The sequence below is a fragment of the Parus major genome, chromosome 6 (assembly GCF_001522545.3).
Source record: "Parus major isolate Abel chromosome 6, Parus_major1.1, whole genome shotgun sequence".
Taxonomy (NCBI): Eukaryota; Metazoa; Chordata; class Aves; order Passeriformes; family Paridae; genus Parus; species Parus major.
In genome coordinates, this window is record NC_031775.1 from 12,060,597 (window position 1) to 12,082,419 (window position 21,823).

Sequence of the window (21,823 nt, forward strand, 5' to 3'; positions counted from 1 at the left end):
GTGTGAAACCTAAGGGTGGATGTAGGTGCAGATGAGATGAGACAGAGATAGCAGAGCTGGCCCTGTGCAGAACCTGTTCCCACCCTGAGAGCACAGGAGAGCTCAGCACTGCTCCCAGGACAACTCAACTGCTCCAGCTTGGCTTGATCCAACCAAGCTGATTACACACATTCAGGATGCATTAAGGAAATGGCCATCTCTGGTAGAAAGCAAAATGCCACAGCATTTACCATACAGGAAAACTGGACTCTTGACATCTTCAACAGCAGAAAAGGTAGAAAGAAAGTGATTTCTAAACTCTAAGCATCAAGGGAACAGAACACTTGTTAGCTGTTATTACTAAGTTTAGAGCTCCCTGAGGAGCTCAAAGAAATCCTTTTGGGCAATACCTTAAAACTTTTCTCTATCTGTAGATATCTTCCCTGTACTTTTTATGCTCTTAAGTACTGTCTATATTTATACACCATGATATTAATATGCAGTAAATAAAAACAATTTTAAAAAGCTATTTTTTCAAGACAATCATATGTATTTTCACCATGAGCCAACATTATCAGAATTTCACAGTTTGATATATGTTTATTTGTAAAAAAAAAGCATATCTGGCTCAACTATAGAGCACAATACATTACAGGACAGCAACCCTTTTCTAACTGGATCCGTTTTTGTACAAATTGCTAGGTTTATAAACAAGTCACAAGAGGATAAACTTCTAACCTCCAAACTCAAAGTTGAGATTGAACACTAACCTGTATATCATGCTAAAAAGATACAGATTTTTTTTTGTGAACTTACCAGAATTATTTTTTCTAAGCACTCTAGAAAATAACAGATATTGATTATTCTTTTATTGCAGCATAGGGAATGGATGAAGCTAGTGCACTGCAAGAATCTAACTGGTTCTAACTCAGAGGCATAGTGGGGAGCATTTGAAGACAGTCTGTTCAAATCTTCTGTCAATTTTATTTGGCTTCTGCTCTCTACTGATGCTCATTTTGATTTGCTAAGTACAAAGTAAAGCATATATTGGAAAGTAGAACAACTTTTTTTTAAAAGATGATATAAACAGTTCTCCCCATCTGCAATTAATGGCCTGGTAAATAATCTGTAGTTATCCTTTTTGTGTTAGCCTAACATCCCCACTGTATGTACAGAAGAGGACCATGCAGGAGTCGTCTGGAGAAGATGATGTGAGCTGTTTAACAACATGTTACACAAAAGGGAAAGGCTATTATATTCTGTGCATGTCATGAGCCAAAAACTATATACAAGAGTATAACAAGCAATTCAGAAGTCACAACTGTTAACAGTTCTTTAGCTCTTTTAAACTAACCTAAGACTTCAGTTACCTTTTTAGAAAGCGTAGGCAGTACTGACTAAGTAGACAATATGAAAGTTAAATATACTCAAAATATTTTCTGTTTATTAGGAATCTAATGAATTCCATCTAACTCCATGAAGCTTCTCCTACATTGCTGTAAATCAGAAAATAATAACTTCTCCATTTAACAATGCAGTGAAAATGCTGAAACATGAAAACAATTTACCTCCTTGTCTAGCATAAAGGCTTCCTCCAAAATATCCATTCACTGGCGATGTTGCAGCATAAACAAATATAGCTGTACTAAGCATTGATCCTCTCCTACAAGAAGGGATGTTTTTGATAAGTGAAATACAAAACCAAACAGGATTAGAGCAAAAAAAACCCTGTATTTTTAGCAGAAGCAGTTATTTAATATTTTTAAGTAATACAAATATTTAGACATGCTCAAACTGTAAAATCTGCATAAGAATGAGAACTGTTTGTATACAAGGCCTTGGCCAAGTCTAATTCAATGTAGGAAAGAGAGTTTTGACATACTCCATTATTTTCTAACGTGCATCTATTTTAACTGGAGTACAGAATCTCACCTCTGATAAATATACTCTGACATTTGGATCTGTATACTTTGTACATAAATAACTGTTTACATGACATACATTAAGTGTAAGATTCAACTGCAGATAAAATGTCAAAAGGCCAGTATTAACAAAAATACACTAAGATTGTGAATAATGTTTCTGCCATCTCCAGAAATTAACTTTTAAGATCGAAAGCGTTCATCTGGCAGAAAATTAGATTTAGAAACTATAAATACCATAATGAAGTCACAAATCAGCATTAAGTAGTGCAATCAGAAGAGCTTAGTAATTTTTAAATGTCACCCCATTAAATCCTGGACTACTAATTTTGGCATAATTTTTCTGAAATTTTACATCAAAGCTAATAATTTTAAATCAAAGAAGCCATTTCCAAATGTATTTTAAAAGATCATATCTAAGAATAGGAAGATATAAATGTTATTCATTAATAGAGCTGTTTCTCCACATCCCTCTGCTATTCTTTGACAGCAAACAGCAATTGGTTCTCAGCTGACTTACTGTACTTTCTTAAAATTAGCTGCTCTGAGAGATTCTAGTTACTGCCATTTTGGTTTTTGAGGAAATTCAAAAGGAAATTGCATTCAATGAAGCAATCTTTAGCACTTAAGCTTCCTTGACTGCACCACCAAAGCAAATATACCTGCTGGTCACACACACCGAAAAACTGTTTTGCCAAAATTTGTTTTTTAAAAACTTCTTGTAACTTAAGACAATTCAGAAACACAAACAACCTCCAAGAGCAGGCACAGTCTGAAATGGCACTGCCACTGTGTAAATCCAGGCAACCAGTAAAAACACCAGACCTGGTGCTATTTTCCTAAACATAAGAATTGTCTGCACCATATTTGGTCAATTGTTCCACTACGCACCCAGAATTAAATTCACTTTGAAAGTGACAGAAAGGCCTATTGCAATAAAAGACTAAGGGTACATATCTTTTCAAAAAAGATTGTTCTGATACGTTTTACAACTGACGTGACTAACTTACAGCTTCCCTACAGGGCACATACATTCAGAAATTGTTTCATTCTGTCCTCTAAAGGGCTGACATGCTACACAATTAAAACTGTCTATGTATACCTAGAAATATAACCATGAGGCACAAGGAGGGGAATAACACCCTTTTTCATGAAAAATGAAAATATGCCAAGATTCTGGTACTACAGAGTGGCTTTTTAAACACACCATTAAAAAGCCACTAAACTGAAAAGCAAGAGTTCTCTCTAGTGGCACATTAGAAGTATTACAACTTGTTAAAAAAAGTTACAAGTTATATTCACAGATGAAAGTTTTAGTCACTGCTTAAAACAAATCACTTGTAAAAAACCCAAAATACAAGCCAATAATGCCCTCCAACACCCAAAATACAACCACTACAGAAACAGATGAAGTTCACCCAATAACCCAAAAATCTCAATCAAATTACGAAGTACAAGTCCTTTCTTTAAGGAAGAAAACAGCTGAACCACATGTACTGTGTTAAATTTAAACTTGAATATTATTTATTTTTAAAAATTGATTCTTTCCAGTTAGGACCACAGCCTGTTTATTGGGATTTGACATCAACACAGGCTGAGCATTATGTGTTCAAAAGAACTTAAGTAATTACATTTTCATTCCCAAGCAGACTTGTGATAAGACTGACGTAATACTGACTTGTCAGCAGAAAACAGGACTATTCACAACCGAGCACACTCTTATTTCAGTCTTCACAGGACATGGTGGGGAAAGAGGGTCAGAAATATACTAACACCTTGTTACTCTGCATGAAACCAGGATGAAATGTGTAACTTTGAATACATATATTTCCCATATTATCTACTAATGATTCTGCAGAACATCAACCTAGTTTCCTAATAAATCATTCAAAAAGCAAGCACTACAAGAGAAAATCAAAGGAGACTGACTAATGTGATAACAATAGAACAATGTTTCATTACAAATTAAAAGTGCATTTGTTAATACTACATCTGATCTACAGAATACAACTAAAGTCTCTCAAACACTTTTTTCAGGCCAGTTAGAAAGATAATTTTTTAACTAATTCGTTCACTTAAACATTTATATATGGAAGACATGGCACAATTATACTTACTCTGTGTATAAATCTTCTATCATTGCAACAATAATGACTATAAGAGACACAGCAAAAATTTGACAGCCAGAACCAATAAGCGATGAAAATATTAGAGGATGACTGGATGGTCTAAACACATCTCCATGGACCTGCTTCCACCCATACTCATCACCTAGATCTCTGTCCTGGGAACAACAACAACAACAAATTTTAAGTCTAGTCATGACAATTAAAGACAAACACACAAGCTACATAAAAACAAAAAGTCTGATTTAATAAAGCAAACTTCAAGTGAAGTGTGTCTTCTCTTCTGAATGCATCAAATCTAACAGAAAAGTCTACTTTTCAGATGCTTATGGAAGACAACAACAAATTACTACCTGAATGTACAATACAATAAAATCTAGAATCCCTCCCTGTCCCTAAAGCCTCTGAGGTGCTTAGGAGTACATCAGGCTTCTACTACAAAGTCAGAATGGACCTAGTTTATCCTAAGGTTGGATATGAATGTTAACACAGTGAGTACAGAGAGATTTTTCAGTTGCAACCTAGAAGCATGTTATAAAGAAACCAGTAACACTTTCAAGACACACAAAAGGCATTTTCTGTCCAATTGAAGAAAGCCATTCAGAGCTGCTAACACAATGAATGTATGACAGGAAACAATAAGCCCTAAAAAGAGATTTTAAAGCGTGAACGCAGATCTTACCATATCATCCATTTCTTCCTCCTTGCTGTATCTTGCATAATCTTTTCGCAAAGTTCTCATTAATATCATAGACACCAGGCCAACCAGAAAGATCACCATCATAAAAGAATTGAAAATTGAAAACCAGTGAATCTAAAGAAAGAAAACACACCCAATAAGGTTTAGAACTATAAATGTATTTCAAATTGTTCCAAGAAGGATAAGTTGTTTCCTACAAGGACAGCTTGTCAGCACTAGCTTAACAATAAACCCTATTTAACTACCACATTTTTAGAAAAATGCGACACTAAAACTGGCCTGTGAAACTTCATAGATAAACCTTTTTAACAGCCAGCCTTGCTCAGGACAAAGTTACTTTAAGCAATAGAAAAGTTTGAACAACTGGCTGTGCACACTCCCTTGGTAAGCAAAAGGCAACAGGATGTAATGCTGCCTTCCTAGAGAAGAGGTTTAAGTAGCAAAGCCAAAGGAATTACTGGTTTACAGAGGATCAAAATGTGCAGCAGCATTATTTTTGCTCTCAAAAGCATATCCTTCTGGTTTTCACTGAGCTTCAAACAGAACACAAAGTCCCTACTGCCCTTAAAAAGCTTACAACCTCAGATTTAAACACAACTGATAGTGCCAACTGGTTTAGGCTAATGCTTTTTGCTCTGCATTTACTTCAGAAAGAAGTCTATGGCTAACTGCACTAATTCAGCTTACACAGTTGCACAGTTGTGTCCCTGAAGTTTCATTGCTTCTGGTCACTTGAATGTATTTTCTTGAACTACCCTGTATTTTCTGCAAGCTTGAAGCTTGCCTGCAGATTTATTGAAGCCCTCTAAAAAAACTGAGCCATCCTATTTTAGCAGCAGCACTACCACCTAAACAACAGTAAGACCTCCCTGCTTTATTGTCCCAGAACACCTGGAAAATCTGAAAATTCAAAGGCATAATCAAAAAATTGCATGACATCTAAACTAATGCAACCATTTAAAATGGATGTATTATAAGGCTGTCTTAGAACAATACATACTCTGTGCTGAAAGAAAGATGGGTCAAGATACTTGTCAAATCGGTCTTCAAACTTCACATCTGATTTCTTCCATTTCACCTGAAGAGAGAAATATTTCTATTTCAAAAGCTCCTGACAGTATTTTTAGCTATACTCACATGCAGAAACCCAGAACACATATTAAATATCATCCACTTTAAAAGTTTTCTTCAATATGAATGGAGTTTGGCAAAAAAACATGGAATGATGTTTTTAAAGACTGGCATTGAGGTCAGGCATAGAATGAACATCACCTTGCCTCATGGATCTAATCTTGTCCAATGCTTATGTTTAAGGAAGAATCAGTCTTGCACTGCCTTAGTTCTCACTGTCTCTGCTGTGAGGCTAACCAAAAATACAATTTGTAGCTGTCAAATACAACAAACCTTTTTCATGATTATAGAATCTACATTTTATATACACATATATATATATATATACACACACATAATTACTATGAATCTAGACACTTGCCAATTCCCAATAAATGACTCTGAAATCAACAGGAAAAGTGTGTGTTTATGGAGAGACTATCACACGGTAACAGTAAGCATATTACTGTCAGTTCTCTACCAGCTGCAGAGAGGACTGCTTTGGATTTGGAAAATATAATTGCATTAATGAACTATATGGTGCTAATATGGTAGTACAAAGTATTTTTGAGAATTTTTGCAACACTGCATTTAAAAATTAAAATTAAAATAATTTTAGAAACTAAATACAAGCCTACCTAAAAACCTTTTTGCAAAAGCATGCCAAAAATTATCAGGATTTTTAGTGATACTTTAATGAATGCAGCCCCCTTGTACATATCTATTTTAAAATACATGAGAAGGAACTATCCCTTCCGAAAGCCGCTATCCTACTGAGTATAGAAAAAAGCATATAAATGTAGATTGAATATTCCACTCACCACGGTTCTGAGACATATAAAAACCCCAAGATGCCAGCACTACTCACTTTGAGGTTTGATTCTAATGTTCCTCAGTTCAAATTACAACCTTGTTCAAGATTAATAGCTCAAAACATTAGTAGCTTTCAAAACTGTTTCAAGCAGATACATGTCTCATTAGAGCATCTGCCACTATGAAGCACAACTTAGAACAAATCCATCAGTGACAATCTGTGAATTAAACACCACACACAGGCCAGCCCAGCAATTGCCCAGTGGTGCCAAAATAATTTACCTTTGAACACTAGAAAATTTGAAGAGAATATCTTATATTATTTTCATTACTGGCTCAAATCTGTCCAACTTAAAATATAGAGCAAATGGACTTCACAATGCTGGCAGAATTTGAAATTGCAAATTCTGAAATTTCTACTATCAATTTTGCAGCAAAAATAGGGAAATTGGTGTGAATGTAATTCTAAAAAGCACATACAAAACCCAGTTATCTACACTTCAAACTATACAACTTATTCAGCCCAGGAGAAATGTACTTTTGGCAAGAATATTCTCTGAAATAAAATCCTATGCCGACATCCACTGCTAATGCACGGAAGAAAAGCAGTGCATTAAAAAATGGTTTCACTATACAAATGTGTTGAACATGGCAAGTGAACCATCACTTGATTTAAGTAACATCAATTAAATAAAGAGGAAAACTGAAAAAATTAATTTGTCTCAATCAGCAAGCATTGTTTACTCATTACCTTTTATCACAGCAACTCAACAGCAGAGAGCTTCAGAAAGAAGAAACTTAAAATCTTATTTATCATGTAAATAAGAAATTTCTATTGGAATTGCAAAAAAAGTAAATTTTGATATTAACTGTTTGCATAAAGGCTTAGAGTGGGTTCTTATCCTAGCTCAGAATCCAGTTCAAACCTATGATACAAACATCAGGAGTCCAAACATGAAGATGATGTGCACCTACTCATAAGTCCTCTTTACATCTAGTCTCCATCCTTTCAGGGTATCTTCCTTTCCCACTAAAACACTTTTCTGCACATTACAGAAGATCCAGTTTGGTTGGAGTACTTAAAAAAATCATAATTTTACATTTGTTTTTAATAAAACTATAATGGTTTTTTAGCAATAAGACAAAATCATTGAAGGAGTGAAGATGCATCTTCCTCTAACACAGCCCAACATATCAGTACATACTGTAATATATGAGTACCTATTTTTGAGCTATTTCACCATGCAGAATTTCTTATTACAGGTCCATCACCAAATTACTTACTGAATATGACATCTGGATTTTTGTGTTTGGTACCAATTTCACCTTTCCTTCACTGGTCAGATTGACATCTACAATTCTATTTCCATTGAAACCAATTTCAAGCTTTTTGTAAGTCCAAAGGTAATAATCTTCTCCATTTTCATCTGCTTCTCCAACAATCCCTGTACAGGAAACAAGTGTAAGCATCTATTACAGGTATGCTTTTCAGATATTTTGCATTTATTTTTTTTAAAATATGTATTACAAAAAAGCTAAAAAAAGCAACATAAACAAAGAGAACACAGAAGACCTTATGCTCCTCCTTTCAGTTCCAATAACTGGACTCCACTTTTAATCCACAGGTCTCTGAAAGAAGCATTTTGTAATGGCATTAAAAGAAAAACCACACAGCTACAAACACTGCAGAAGACCCAACAACAGTGCCTGTACTTTTATTTGCAATTCTTATCAGATAAATAACTGGCTAAACAGAGATTCACTTTCCCTAACAGAACTTAGCCAAGACCTCTATAATTTCCCATCTTCCATCTGTCTATTCATTCATTGTTCTTCCTCTTTCTCTCTGTAATCCTCATTAACTGACTTCCCAACGCATGCTTTTTGCTCTCATTTGCGCACAAGTTTCCAATGCTTGCCAAAAATGTGGTTTTATATTAGAAAGAAATTCTTTACTGTGAGGGTGGTGAGACACTGGAAGAGGTTGCCCAAAAGAAGCTGTGGCTGTACCATCTCTGAAAGTGTTCAAGGCCAGGCTGGACTGAGCTCTGTGCAACTTGATCTAGCTGAAGGTGTCCCTGCCCAGGGCAGGGGGTGGGGCTGGAACAAGATGATCTTTATGCTCCCTGCCAACTCAAACTATCCAAACCATTCTACAATTATGGTCTTAATTTTCAGTAAGTTAGTGCAAAATGTCTCATCTACTACAGAAGAATTCCAGAGACTGTGCTATGCTGTGTGAAAACAGATAAAAGTTTAACAGTCAACAAGTTCCCAGGCTCTAAGTGTCACCTTTGATGTCAAGATCAAAGATCACGTACAAGATGTAAAAGATGTAAAGTGACAAAAAAGCAGCACTCAAGACACACAAGGATGAGGGGAATGGGAAAACAAGTAGGTGAAGGACATGGATCAGGCTACCACAAAGCACCAGGCAGACGAAGGAAGGGCCTTTGAGCATCACCTGTGTTTTTTAATTTTCAAGGTGGTATTTTTCTGTCAGGATTGCCTTGTATATGCCATCTACACAAAACAGGTGCCAGTTTGTGCCTCTACCATACAGCCTGCCATGCCATCTGCTCCCATGACAGAATCCAGAACCATGACAATACAGACGTCTAAACTACTTAAAGGACATTCTGATCAATCACTCACTGAAGGGATGAACTAACACAGTTAGTGTTAGATGAACTTCACATACTTAGGGAATGTCCTGAAACAATCAAGCCTAGTCTCTCTCCACTGTGGGTCATCAATTCAGGAAAAAATAGAAAATTGAATATTTTTTTTCTGAATGCACTTAAAAAGATCTGCTTGCCTTTTTCAGGTTAGAAAATATTGTAAATCTTCCAGAGCCCTCAAATAGAAGTTTGATGTCATTACCTTCAGTTATCAGCAGTTAAGAAAGGTTAATTTATGCCTAGTCTTTACTGAAAATAGAGTACTCCTTACAGGGTACTTTGAGGACTTCTAGGGGTGAATTAAGAATTAATGTTTCTGAATATGTCTGATATCAGTAAGCCATAGCAAGGTGGAAAACCACAAAGAACATAAAGGATGAACTTTAGTTAAGTTTGCCAGGAGACAGGAGGAGTGCCATGAATTCATCTGGGACGAGCTCAGAGAAGTGAATGGTCTGCTCTAAGAACAGAATCAAAGAGAAGTTGCCTAGAATTCTCAGCAAACATTAGCACCATCTGAATCCTTTTCTTTTATATTCTTCAAGAGAGAACTTTCTTTTGCTAGCACTTAAAAAAGACTCCAGCCATCTACATTTAGGGACAAAATTTTGGTTAAATCCAGCTACAAAATGCAAAGCAACAATGGAAAAAACCAGGGTATTGGGTCACACAGTATACACAATACATGCTGGCTAGTAAGGTTCTCAAGACAGGCCACCTAAATGAAATGGATCAACATGATAACCTTCCACAGTAACAAAAAAAGTCATTCAGAAAAAAGCTATTTTTAATGCAAGCTGAGGGTGAACAGTTCCAGACATTATCTTCACAAAACCAAAAAACTCTTTCTCAGTATTTAGAGTATTTCAGAGATGCCATAACTACTTCTTACACCCAAGTGTCTTAAATAGTACTAATGATTTTCTTCATTATAATAACTGAAATTTAGTAACTATTTAGAAATAGTTACAGCTATGCAATGACAATCAAGCAAAAGATATTTGCTTTCTTTAGCCTCTCTGCCTGCCACCACATTACATGGTAGTAGAGAAGTTTATGCAACACACTCAAAGGCACCAGCAAGCTGGCAGAGCCATGTGTACAGTATCATTCATGTCATATTCATAACAGAAGTACTTAAACTGCTCAGTTGCAACAAGTCTCAGTGCTTCAAGTTTTAAGCAGCACTCAGAGCCTGAAACCTTTCTGTTGTTGAACAGAGACACAGGAAAACCAATTGCAGATAAGGTATATTCCCAGTTTTCTCCACTGTACTGGGAACACAAAGGTCCAAAATACTCATTCAGACTTGCAGATAAACACTTCTGATTGGTTCTGGTGCATCCACTCCTTTCTCAGCCTCCCACCAAGAATTCATTAATTTTTCTGAATAAAACTGAGGCTAATATTGACCAATCTGCAGTCCTGCTACTTCTACCTAACCTGCAGGAGACACAGATCAAAACTGTCAGCACCACCTGCTTTCACACCTGATGTCAGTTTATATCCTTACACAATATTACCAGTACTTAAGATCCTGTAGTCCCCTATTATGTAGCACAGCTTGAGATCCTGGTTCCAAACTATCAAAAGCAGCTTCCTAGTATCTTAGAAAGATGCTACCTAGATTCTACACATTTTCTAGCTGACTTCTTGTGCATAAAAAGCATACTACTGGGAAACATTAAAAACAATGGAATCACAGGAAAACAGATTTTTTTATCTGAGAGCATAAAGGTTGTCAGTGTATAGAAGATTTAGTAGGTATTTTTTATTCTTTGGCATTTTAGATGATGAAACATCACCAGAAAAATAAATCCTAAAAAAGAAAGCCTCCAAGACTTGTTAGCCACATAAGATTCAAAAACAGACAGCTTAGCATCCATCATCCTTGGGCCATTCAAAGCCTACATCCCTGCCACTAGTCTAGAAAAATAATTCATTGGTCTTTTGCTGAAAGGCCAAAGCCATAAAAAGTATTGTAGCAACAACTGTCACTGATGCATGCTTTTAAAAAGCCTACCAGCAATTGCACAATTAGTACAGTAAAGGCCCCACAGAGTAATTCTGGTCTACTCCAAGCCCAGCTACAGAGCCATTACACACAGTAAGCAAATCAGCTGAAAAGAACAAAATCAATATTAAGTACTTCTCTTCAGGCATTATAATGGTATCTCCTAAAAACACATACATCAAAGCAAAACCAAAAAAAACCCCAGATCTTCCTGGCTAGTAGATATACAATAAATAAATAAAGTGTCAATATTTCTGCCATGCTCATCAGACAGATATTTTCTAAAACAAATTAAAGTAAAAAATGGCTAAAAAAAAGCACCCTTTGTCAAAATTAATGAATGATGGATAGCATTATTCATATCAGCTATCAAAGAACTTTTCTTGCATGACTTGAACTGCATTTTTGTAGGTGGTGTGAGATTTTGTTTAGTTTGGTCAGGTTTACCTCTTTCACGGAACACAGGCAACAAAGACCTTACCTTACCAAAACATTTTATGGCTGCTTTTCATTTCCTTTCAGTTTACATCTACAACAGGGAGATTAGGCCTTGGACAGTTTGGTTGATTGCTATCAATGCTAAGTGCAATCTGCAGAGCACTCTTTACTAGGTATGAGATCACAGTTTATGAGAGAGCAACAAAACACAGAGACCTTAGGAGACAATGGCAATAAAGATACAATTTTATTCAAGATACAAGCACTTCTAAGCCCACATTAATAATACTCAGCAAGAGAAATTTTGAGAACTGTAAATGAATAAGTGAAATAAATCTCCATATAAACACAGACTACAAAGCAACACTGTTAACAGCCACTAAATTACCATAAAAGTAAACAAAACAGTTTTTGCATGAGTAATAAAAAAAGTAGCAAAATAAAGTTTCAACTCTCAAATAATTTTATGAAACATGTTATTCATGATTACAGTAACATGGACCTTATGTGTAAAATATCTAATTACCACTCACTTGAACATTTGAACAGATTTAAATCTAGGAACTTATAGTTATTAAATCAGGGCTTGAGAAACAAAACAGCTTTTCACTGTTTTTGTGTTTCACTAGCACAGCCATCCTACTGTTCTTTCAATGCAATAAGCCTTCAACTTATTTCACACAGAATTGATTAGGCTGGAAAAGACCACTGAGATCATCAAGTAAAACCTATGAACCAACATCATCTTGTCAAATAGACCATGGCACTGAGTGGCACATCCAGTCTTTCCTTAGACACCTCCCTGGGCAGCCCATTCCAAAGTCTAATCATCCCTTCTGTGAAGAAGTGCTTCCTAATGCTCAACCTAACCCTCTTCTAGTGCAGCTTAAGACTTCATCCTCTATTACTTCATTTCATGTTCTTCTGAATTTGACTTGCATGTCAGATTCATATTCTTGTAACAAGGTTTAGTCATTAAAGGACTCCATGAAACCCACTAGTACAGGACTTGAGTATGTGTAATCCAGTCATTAATGCATAGCATCACTCACCCCATATTGGCAAGTCATCAATATACATCTGGTACCAATAGTGATTTTTGATAGCATACACAAATGCATCTCTTCTTCCCTTGTCCAAGTCAACTTCACAGTAAGTAGTCTGCATTACATCATCTGCAAAAAAATTAAAGCACAGTTAAAGATTTATTAATGAGCTGGCTCAAAGTGAAGGCGAACCAAGCAAATGGAGGAATGGACAGTGCTGAAGTCTCCAAGCCCCCTTGGCTATCCTCAAGTAGGTAACAAAAAGAACAATTAAAAAGGAACCATTAAAGCAAACACATGACTGTGTTCTGAAATCTACACTTCTGCATGCAGAGGCTTCCCACATTCTGGACTTGTACTAAGGAAAGATTTCACAGTATCCTTTTGCTGCTTCACCCCCACTAAATTAAGGTACAAAAGCTGACGGCAGATCCACCTGAACAGATAATGAGATCTCTCTAACTTTAACAAGAGGTAAGAAATTATTAACAAATACCTAAAACTGTTTTCAACATTGTCTCTCTATTTCACTATAATCAGCTTCACAGACTAGGAATAATGTTTGTAAAAAAACATAAAACTTTTTAAAGTTCTCAGTAATTTTGAAGAAACTACCACTAAGGAAGAAACAAAGTGATCAGAGTAAAGAGAGAAAAAAAAGAGAGAAGACAAAAATAGAAATAATGCAAAGAATGTGCAATAAGCTGCATTTTCAAATAAAATAAATTCCCCTATTTCAGCCAGAAAGTTATTCTTCCCCACCTACAATTCCTAAGTTATACTGTTAGCAGCCATTCTTTTGCATCCCAGTTTCCTTCCTTCTTCTCCTTTTCAAGTGAAGAAAGATGAAAGGCCTCATATTTACAAGACTTCAGACAGCAACATATTCAGAGACAAGTTCCCTCATCTACATCTTAGCAATCATTTTCATGCTACAAATAGTGAAACACAGTAAAAGTAAAGAATTCCAGCTTCTCATATTTTTGTCATCACTGGAATTGAGGACCCATTTTAGTAGATAAAATTAATTTATGCCCTAAGTACAGCTCTAATTTGTATCAAAATTCAGCTTACTTTCTTTGATACACTAACTACAATATAAAGCTTAAAAGGAAAATCAAATCACTAGCACAGAAAGAGCACAGCAAGCAGAATATTTCTAACACAAAACAGAATTTCTCTGATAACAACAATAATAAAAATACGCCATGTATATCTGATCAACAAAACTTTTTTTTTCTAGAGAAAAAAAAGAGAGTAACAAAACCATTCAAGTCAACAAACGTACAACAAATGTACCAAGAAGACTTTGCACAGACAACATTTTCAGGACCAGCACTGACTGGTACATTCAAGAGAAGGAAGCCATTAAAGTTGGCACCACAGCTGAAACAGACGTGCAAACTCAAGTTTGCACTTATGCCTCTACTGAGCTGGATCCTATATTTTTGGACTATGCTTCCCTCCACACGCAAAATGCCTCTGCTTGGAACTTTTTCATTTTAACAGATTCTTTAATTGTCTTGACATTAATTAAAAGGGGGGAAAAAAGCGCCAACTCACAAACCCCAGAATTATTATTTTCTGGAATTCTTGTTAAGTAGGGATTCTTTCCAAAATATTTGTTACTTCACTGTCATACTATGTTCAAATAAAAGATAACACCTCTCTAATAGTACATTTTTTAACTCAAAGGATTGTTCAACACACAGATCAAGGCATGAATCAATACAGGTGAAAGAGAAACTGATAGAGGCTGTTAAAGAAAGGATTTCCCAGGGACAAAGCAAGAAGCCTGTTTTGGAGAAGTATCATGAGGGCCAGGCTGGCTTTAAGTGACTCTTGGGTTCACAGTGGTACCAGCACAGGTAGGTTAGACCATAACCTACTCTAGAAATTACTCAATGGGTTTTCATACTGTGGAATTTGCCAGTTGTTTGTTTTACCAATTGAAATGAGCTATTCCACATATAATGCTTTAGGATATAAACAATGAGGTTTGCTGCTGCTAGGAAAAATGGACTTTGGAATATCATTTGAAGTGAAACAATTGCACTGACACAAGGCTGCAGATAGCAACGTGCCACAAAAAAACCTGTCTTCACCCATTTTTACAGATCTTATTCCCAGTATTCAGAATACCAGAAGACATCACAGAGAGAGTATAGTCAAATCTGGATTAACTGTGTTACAAGTTGCTCCAAGGCACACACACAAAACACCAGCAGAATCACTGGAAACAACCTCTGCAAAACACAGACATGACATTACATATGCAATATAATGTCAGCCATACTGCACAGTGCAGTTCCTCTCACCTCCCTTTAAAATGAGTGAAGGAAGACAAGTGCTCCTTTTTCCAGCCACTAACAGCTGAAGCTCTTGTTTAGTTACAGGACAGGATTATGTGGTCAAGCCTAAACCCACTGTGTTAAATTATTAAGTGAAAGAAGCTTAGAACATCATTTGGTGGCTGAGGAATCTGATGTCTACTTAATTACAGCTTGACCAGATCTAAGGTTTTGCATATGTTAGAGAATTCTATACAAAGTTATGGCTGGATGTGTATCCTAGAGGAGAGCAAACTTAAAGGCAGGTTTTGTTCCTCTGTATCAGGGATGTGAAAGAGGTAATATCTGCACGTAATAAAGCTTCAGTAACGTCAGTAGCACATTTGGGAATTTTTTTTAAAAGCATGACTCATTAGAAAAGCAAGTGTGCTTAGCTGGATTTCAGATCTCCTATGAACAGTCAGATCAATGGGGTTTTATTCAAACATGTGAACCATATAAAACCTCATTATATCTGACAGCTCTCAATGTCATCCTACTAGAGGTGTACCAGAAGAAAGTTTGGATGAAGAATGCTCCCATTAGAAAAATGGTCATTTAGTAACATTTCTGAAGAAGTACAAAATGCAATTTTATTAGAACACCCTTTTCCCCTTTAAATTCTTCCTCTTTAATGGCACTGTATGGTAGTATCAAAAATTAATTTTCAAACTGCTATTTTCAAATTGCTATTACAGCAATGTTCAATACATTTAATAATTTACTATGTCTCAGGTACAACAGAGAATGTCATTCAAATACTTGAGTAAAGAACTTGACATATTCATTAAAAAGCATTATCCTAGATTTAGCTTGAAAAGATAATTAAGCCAACCAAAAACCTAAAAGTTGTATTTCAATATGAGTGTATGTTAATATATGTTAATATTTAATTTCTTCCTTCACACAGGTACTTATACAGATTTGAGACCTGTGATATAAGAACATTCTCCATATTGAAACAGAAGGAAAATCCAGCGATCTTGTACCATAACATGTATCCCTTCATACGCCACTTAATAAAACAAGAAATGTAATAAATGTAATAAAACAAGAAATACTTCATGGAGATTTGAACAGACTCTACATTTTCCCCACCAGTCACCACTATGAGAGTTCAGGTGAAAACCTTCACTCTCAGAAGGGCACACTTCTGCAGAATCATAATTTTTTTATTCTAGTTCAAAAAATACAGGCAATGCCTACTGATTCAACTGCCAGTTTCACTTAAAAAGTTCAGTACTTCAGCTAATAACAGCTGCAGCCTAAACAGTTCTTTTAATATGATGAACAACATGCAGCTTCACACTTACCTGCTACTGCTGTCCAGTCAAACAATGTTGAGAAGGGAATTATTTTTTATTGCAGAAGCTAATTTATTAGAACAATTCTATTTCACTTTTACTTACTTTGGAAGATAAAAGCCTAAAAGTATCAAGTTCAAAATGAATTTAATTTTGTAAACTCATACAATATTTTAAAGAGAAAGAAATGCCTGCAAGTGGTAATCCAGCCATAATGCCAAACACACATAAAGAAAAGCACAGATGCCTTTTAACTCAGAACTTAGATATGATTCACATATTCATGAAGAAAATCTGTGAAAGTTTATTACTTATTATCTTAACTATTTCAGCTGCAGATTTTACATACTCAACACTCCTTAAAGCCCTATCTTTTACTTAAGAACACATGAATCTATCGGTACCAACCAAGCCTCTATCTGTTAACAGAAAGGAAAAAGGAAAACAAAACCCAACCAAAAAACCAAACTACCACAAAAACACCAACAACACTCTTTCAGTTTAATTGCAGCAGCTTCTGGAACACTGATGCTGAGCTGAAGCCTGTATCAATCACACAGAAATAAAACTTATTCATTACAAAAAAGAAATTCAATTTCACTGATACAATCTAGTTACAATTACCAAAAAAAAAAAAAAAAGTGAACACCACTTCCACAAAGAACAAGGTCTACCATTAAAATGTCACCAAAAAACTGAGCTAGCATCACATTTCAACAATCAAACTGGAAAAGATTTCTTTATACAAATGCTAAACTTTGAGGACTGGATTATGAAATCCAAATTTTATAACACATAAATTGGATATAAATTGCACTGGGTTTATGACAGCTTTTAAGCTTCTAAAAACATGAATTTAACTATTGTAATCCTCTGCTCTAGTTCTTTATTTTTAAAACCTGTGGGATTTGAATTACACAAATTTTACATAATTTTATATTAAATACTAATTTCATACTAAATACTATTAATTACGGTTCAAATTAATTTATACTTGCTACTCTAAAACGTAGAAAAAGTAGTATTTTAATACTTCTAACAGCATATTAAGGATAGTAAAATAGAGTTGACTCCCATTTCACTTCATGGACCACTGCTAGAAATGCTAAAACAGCTCCTGATGTAGAAGCTACTGGATAACAGTTAACAGCAAGGGGATTATTGTCCTCATCTTATATCCAGAGGACACAGACTGCAAGAGAAAAAACTGAAGTGCACATGTGCAGCTTCACACATCATGTACACATACTTAGGAAGCAACCAGATTTCATGGACCATCTGCTTTACTGAGAACATCTGACCTGCAGCCACTTTGGTTGGGAGCTCAATTCACTGCAAGTCCAATATGGATTATCAATCTACCAAGCTCCAAGGTGTTAATAACAAGAATTAAATTTTTTAAAATTCTATGCTTTGGCTACATCATTGCAGTAAACATAAATTCACACATCTTCTAGTCTTTTCAATTTGGTACTACAGCTAGAGAGTGCATTTGTCACAGGAATAAGAGAATCTCTTTGTAAAGTTGGGGTACTTGAAGTAAAAATTACACATCGAACTGGTAACATTGTACAAAACTGTACAAACATTTACCATATTCTGATAAGAGAAGTTTTGTTCATCTTCACTACTGTGTTAAATTGTTTCCAGTTGCCTTCACTGTTTTTCCATTTTATGTTCTGAATACATTCTATGAGGTTTGACAAGGAAACATTTCTCTCACATTGAGTAAAATTTTCAGCACACTACAAGTGTTAAAAACCAGTAGTAGGACTGTTTCCCAGTGTTTGTACAGGTACTGTTTCTTTCTTAAAAGGAAAGATTCAACTCCAAAATCCTTTAGTGTGGCAATTCTATCCTCTATGCAGATTAAAAATTATGAAGAATTTAAGGTATTAATAAACTTTCTAAAAATCTTTTATTCAACTTATCCTACTGCTAGCAAAAACATCATTAGGTCTTTTATTTTGCAGATGTCCACTTTTGGATAAAACTTCTACAGCTTACAGAAACTAAATCCCATCTGACTGTAAATGCTCAGACAAGAGATACTATGCATAAGTTCTCCATCCAGTTAAGCACTGGTGATGCGATGAAGTGTAGTATTCTGGAAAAAAGATACACAGAAACATAAATTGAATTAAATTAGTAAATGCTAAAATTCAAAAGGCAAAAATAATCCGTTACCATTTGAAGTTCTGCAACTACTAGCTACAGATATCTGAAAGGACACACACAGAGAAATTATGCAACAGAAGACTCAGGCCTTATCACCAAGAAATACATTTGCAAAAGAAGTGAAATGTCTTCTCTGTAACAGTATGACAAAATGGTGAGGGCAGGAAACAACAGGAAAAAAACCAACCAAACCAGCTTCATCCTGCTCCATCCTGACTGGTGTATGATGAGTTAGTACTATAAAGGTATTTGTCCAAGTTATTTTAAACTAGACAATGATCAGAAGGATAAAATCATCAACTTTGTGTTGCAGTGGAACTTTGAGATGTTGAGCCCTTGCTATACCATTGCAATTGCAGTGAGTATGCAAGTATTCATAATCATGGGAAGCATATGCAGAAAACTTAGTTTTACTTTGTAAAATGGTATCAATTACTTCACAAGCAATATCTGCTGCAAGCATATCCCTTCAAGGGCATGTAGATGGAAACTTTGTTGTAAACTCAAAAGCCAGTGGCAGTAACCTTGCAGGGTGTACCAATCAACGATACAAAACTCAGTTGCTAGCAGCAAGAAAATTTCAGTTCTTCTCATTAAAAGACCAAGTTTGAAGAGTTTGAGTATTTTTTTAAGTGATTAAATGTACTTTGAATCACTTACCTTTGAATTTGATGTCAAGACCACTAAATTCCAATTCAACTCCTTGAAGTGCTTCCCCTAGGGTTTCATGGTAATGGCTGATGCTTTTTTTTGATCCCACACAGAAAGGGAGAGAGAAGTATTTGTATGTTTCTTGGCGATTGTGGTATGGTCCTACAGTATTCATCCATAGAACAACTTCCTCTTTATCTTGGTACTGAAAGATAAAGTTATTGAGTTAGATAAGAAGCCCAGCAGAATAAAAATGTTCAAGAAGTTCTCATTCATATTAACTAGCAGGGCAGGATTGTTCAATCACAGGAAACAGTCACATTTAAAGACAGTTGAGTACTTTTGTCTTTTGCATGACAGGGATTCCAGGATAAATTTTCAGCCTATTTTCTTAGAAAAAGAAAAGCCAAGTTGATCATACAGTTTCTTAGAACCTATCAGCAAGCAGAAGTGGAAAAAACCAGAAGTCTTGAAAATAAATAAGCTTTTACTAATTTTGTAAAAACACAGATCAGTTAAAAGCAAAACTCTGCTTATCTCAACTGAAAGAAACACCAAATTAATGCCTTGTTAAACAAGATCTTAGCAAAGTAGTCAGGCAATCTACCCACACTGACAGATATTCTGTATTTTCCTAAAATGCAGCTGCCTTTCTTTTTAGCAAGGGTATAAATTGCATTCAAAATTCCCAGAAGAGCACAATGCCTCACAGGAAGCACTAAAATTAAACTGTTGCATACCTACAGTAGCCAAGAACCAAAGTCAGACAGAAAAACTGTGTTTTGATGCATTTCCAACATTCCCACAGTGAAAAACAGAAGAGCAAGAAGTCTGGTGGCTGACATGAAATTCTCTCAGGGAACATTCACTCTTCACTTTCCACAGCTATTGCTAGCCAGGAAAACATATTCCTTGTCTAGGAGCCAGTAATTTTTTTCAAGCCCTTATTACTTCTGAACAACAACAAAAAAATACTTAGAGCCATTAACCTATCAGTATTCAAATACTGGACAAATTCAGGAAAATTAAATGATATGAAATAATAATTTGCATTATATCTGTATGTATCTGGACGAAGTATTAGATTTGCTGATTAATACACAAAGTCTCTGATGCAACACAACTTCTTCACCTATAATTGCAACAGAATAAGAGGGGCAGGGATAGTTATATAACTTCTAAGGCAGAAAAAAACCCCTAATTATAACTATATACACATGAAAGCAAATCACTACATAGGTCCCAATTTTTTTTAGGTAGAGAAGTATAAAGTACTATTATAAGACCAAAACACAGACACAGAACACCTTGGAGAAGAAAAGGAAGTAAAATGTTAATTGGACATAGCTATTATATAGTGCACAGCTGAAATACTGAATACAGTTCTGTATGTCCCTTTTTAAAAAACGAACTAAAGTTCTTCAACTTCATTTATTCTGAACAACCACAGTCATACCAAGAGGTTAATGCAGAAATAATTAAGTATATGCAGAATGAAAAAAAATATTATTCAGATTAAATGTTTAAAAGTTAAACATAAGGATTTAAACAAACATGCTTTGGAAAATAATTTAATCCCTTTAAACTAACACACCATCTCAATTAAAGGCTCATCTTTTTTATTTGAAAATAAGTACAAAGGTCGTTCCAGCCTCTTATGTGAGTGGTTTCCAACAAGAAACTTAAAATATCTTACTAATTTCATTCTGAGCTGCAGCAGAGACCAAACACTTCTCATTTTCACAAACCTGCCCCTTTGCAGAGCACACACTTCAGAGCATTTCTGACAGCTAAAGAATGTCAAAGCAGCATCAAATAAAAAGCAAACAAGAGAAAGTAGACATTCCTCCTCTCTGTCAGCAACCAGAAATGTTATACCAGTGCAGCACACTTGTCTAAAGAAAGTTGGTAAAGAAAACAGAAAGAAAGCAAAATCACAGCTCCAACCCTCTCAGCTGCAGAAGGAGACAGTGGAATCTGCACTTTAAATCCACCTCTAGCTCTTGCCAAGGGAGCACGGGACAAGCTGGTCCACATCTCTTCCTCGCCTGTTATTTCTATCATGTCTTCTGTTTCTTCCTCTAACAGCTGCAGAACATATTTCCAGCCCTTTCTCAAAATGGTCTTAACTTGTCAAGAGCCCACTTTAGCACTACTTGTACCAAACAGCTTACATGTGAGCTGACCTATGTCTCTGCTCAGCCTTCAGTAATAGAATATGACAACATCCTTAGGTCTGTGAGTTCATCTTTGCCTGCCTGCATAAAGAAAGCACTGACCACTGCTTTTCTTAGCTACTTCTTTCTGACATGCTTCATACTGAGCTGGGACCTCCACATTTTTGGAACTATACCAGAAGTGACAGATGAGGCAGAAACCAACAGATTAAGAACATAATCTGCAAAATCTTGCTATGTTTTCTGACCTACCAATATAACTAAATAGTAATTACAACATCTGCAATAACAAATCTGGTCTTTGCTTGTCTCTTATCTGCATGGGGCTTAGTCCTTCTTCAGGACTTACAAGTT

The 21,823-nt window shown here is 35.5% G+C and overlaps 1 protein-coding gene across 1 annotated transcript in view; it reads right to left on the reverse strand.

The window, feature by feature from the left end:
- The window catches only part of TM9SF3 (transmembrane 9 superfamily member 3), a 38,189-nt gene extending 18,692 nt beyond the window's left edge, over positions 1–19,497 (reverse strand). Inside the window, exons 1-7 of the mRNA XM_033515791.1 lie at positions 19,302–19,497; positions 12,836–12,958; positions 7,935–8,095; positions 5,728–5,805; positions 4,710–4,841; positions 4,019–4,185; positions 1,548–1,642 (exon numbers count right to left, since the gene is read on the reverse strand). Of these exons, the coding sequence (XP_033371682.1) occupies positions 1,548–1,642; positions 4,019–4,185; positions 4,710–4,841; positions 5,728–5,805; positions 7,935–8,095; positions 12,836–12,958; positions 19,302–19,467 (922 nt within the window). The 5' untranslated portion in view covers positions 19,468–19,497. The remainder of the gene's footprint in view (positions 1–1,547; positions 1,643–4,018; positions 4,186–4,709; positions 4,842–5,727; positions 5,806–7,934; positions 8,096–12,835; positions 12,959–19,301) is intronic.
- Between the last annotated feature and the right edge of the window lie 2,326 nt (positions 19,498–21,823).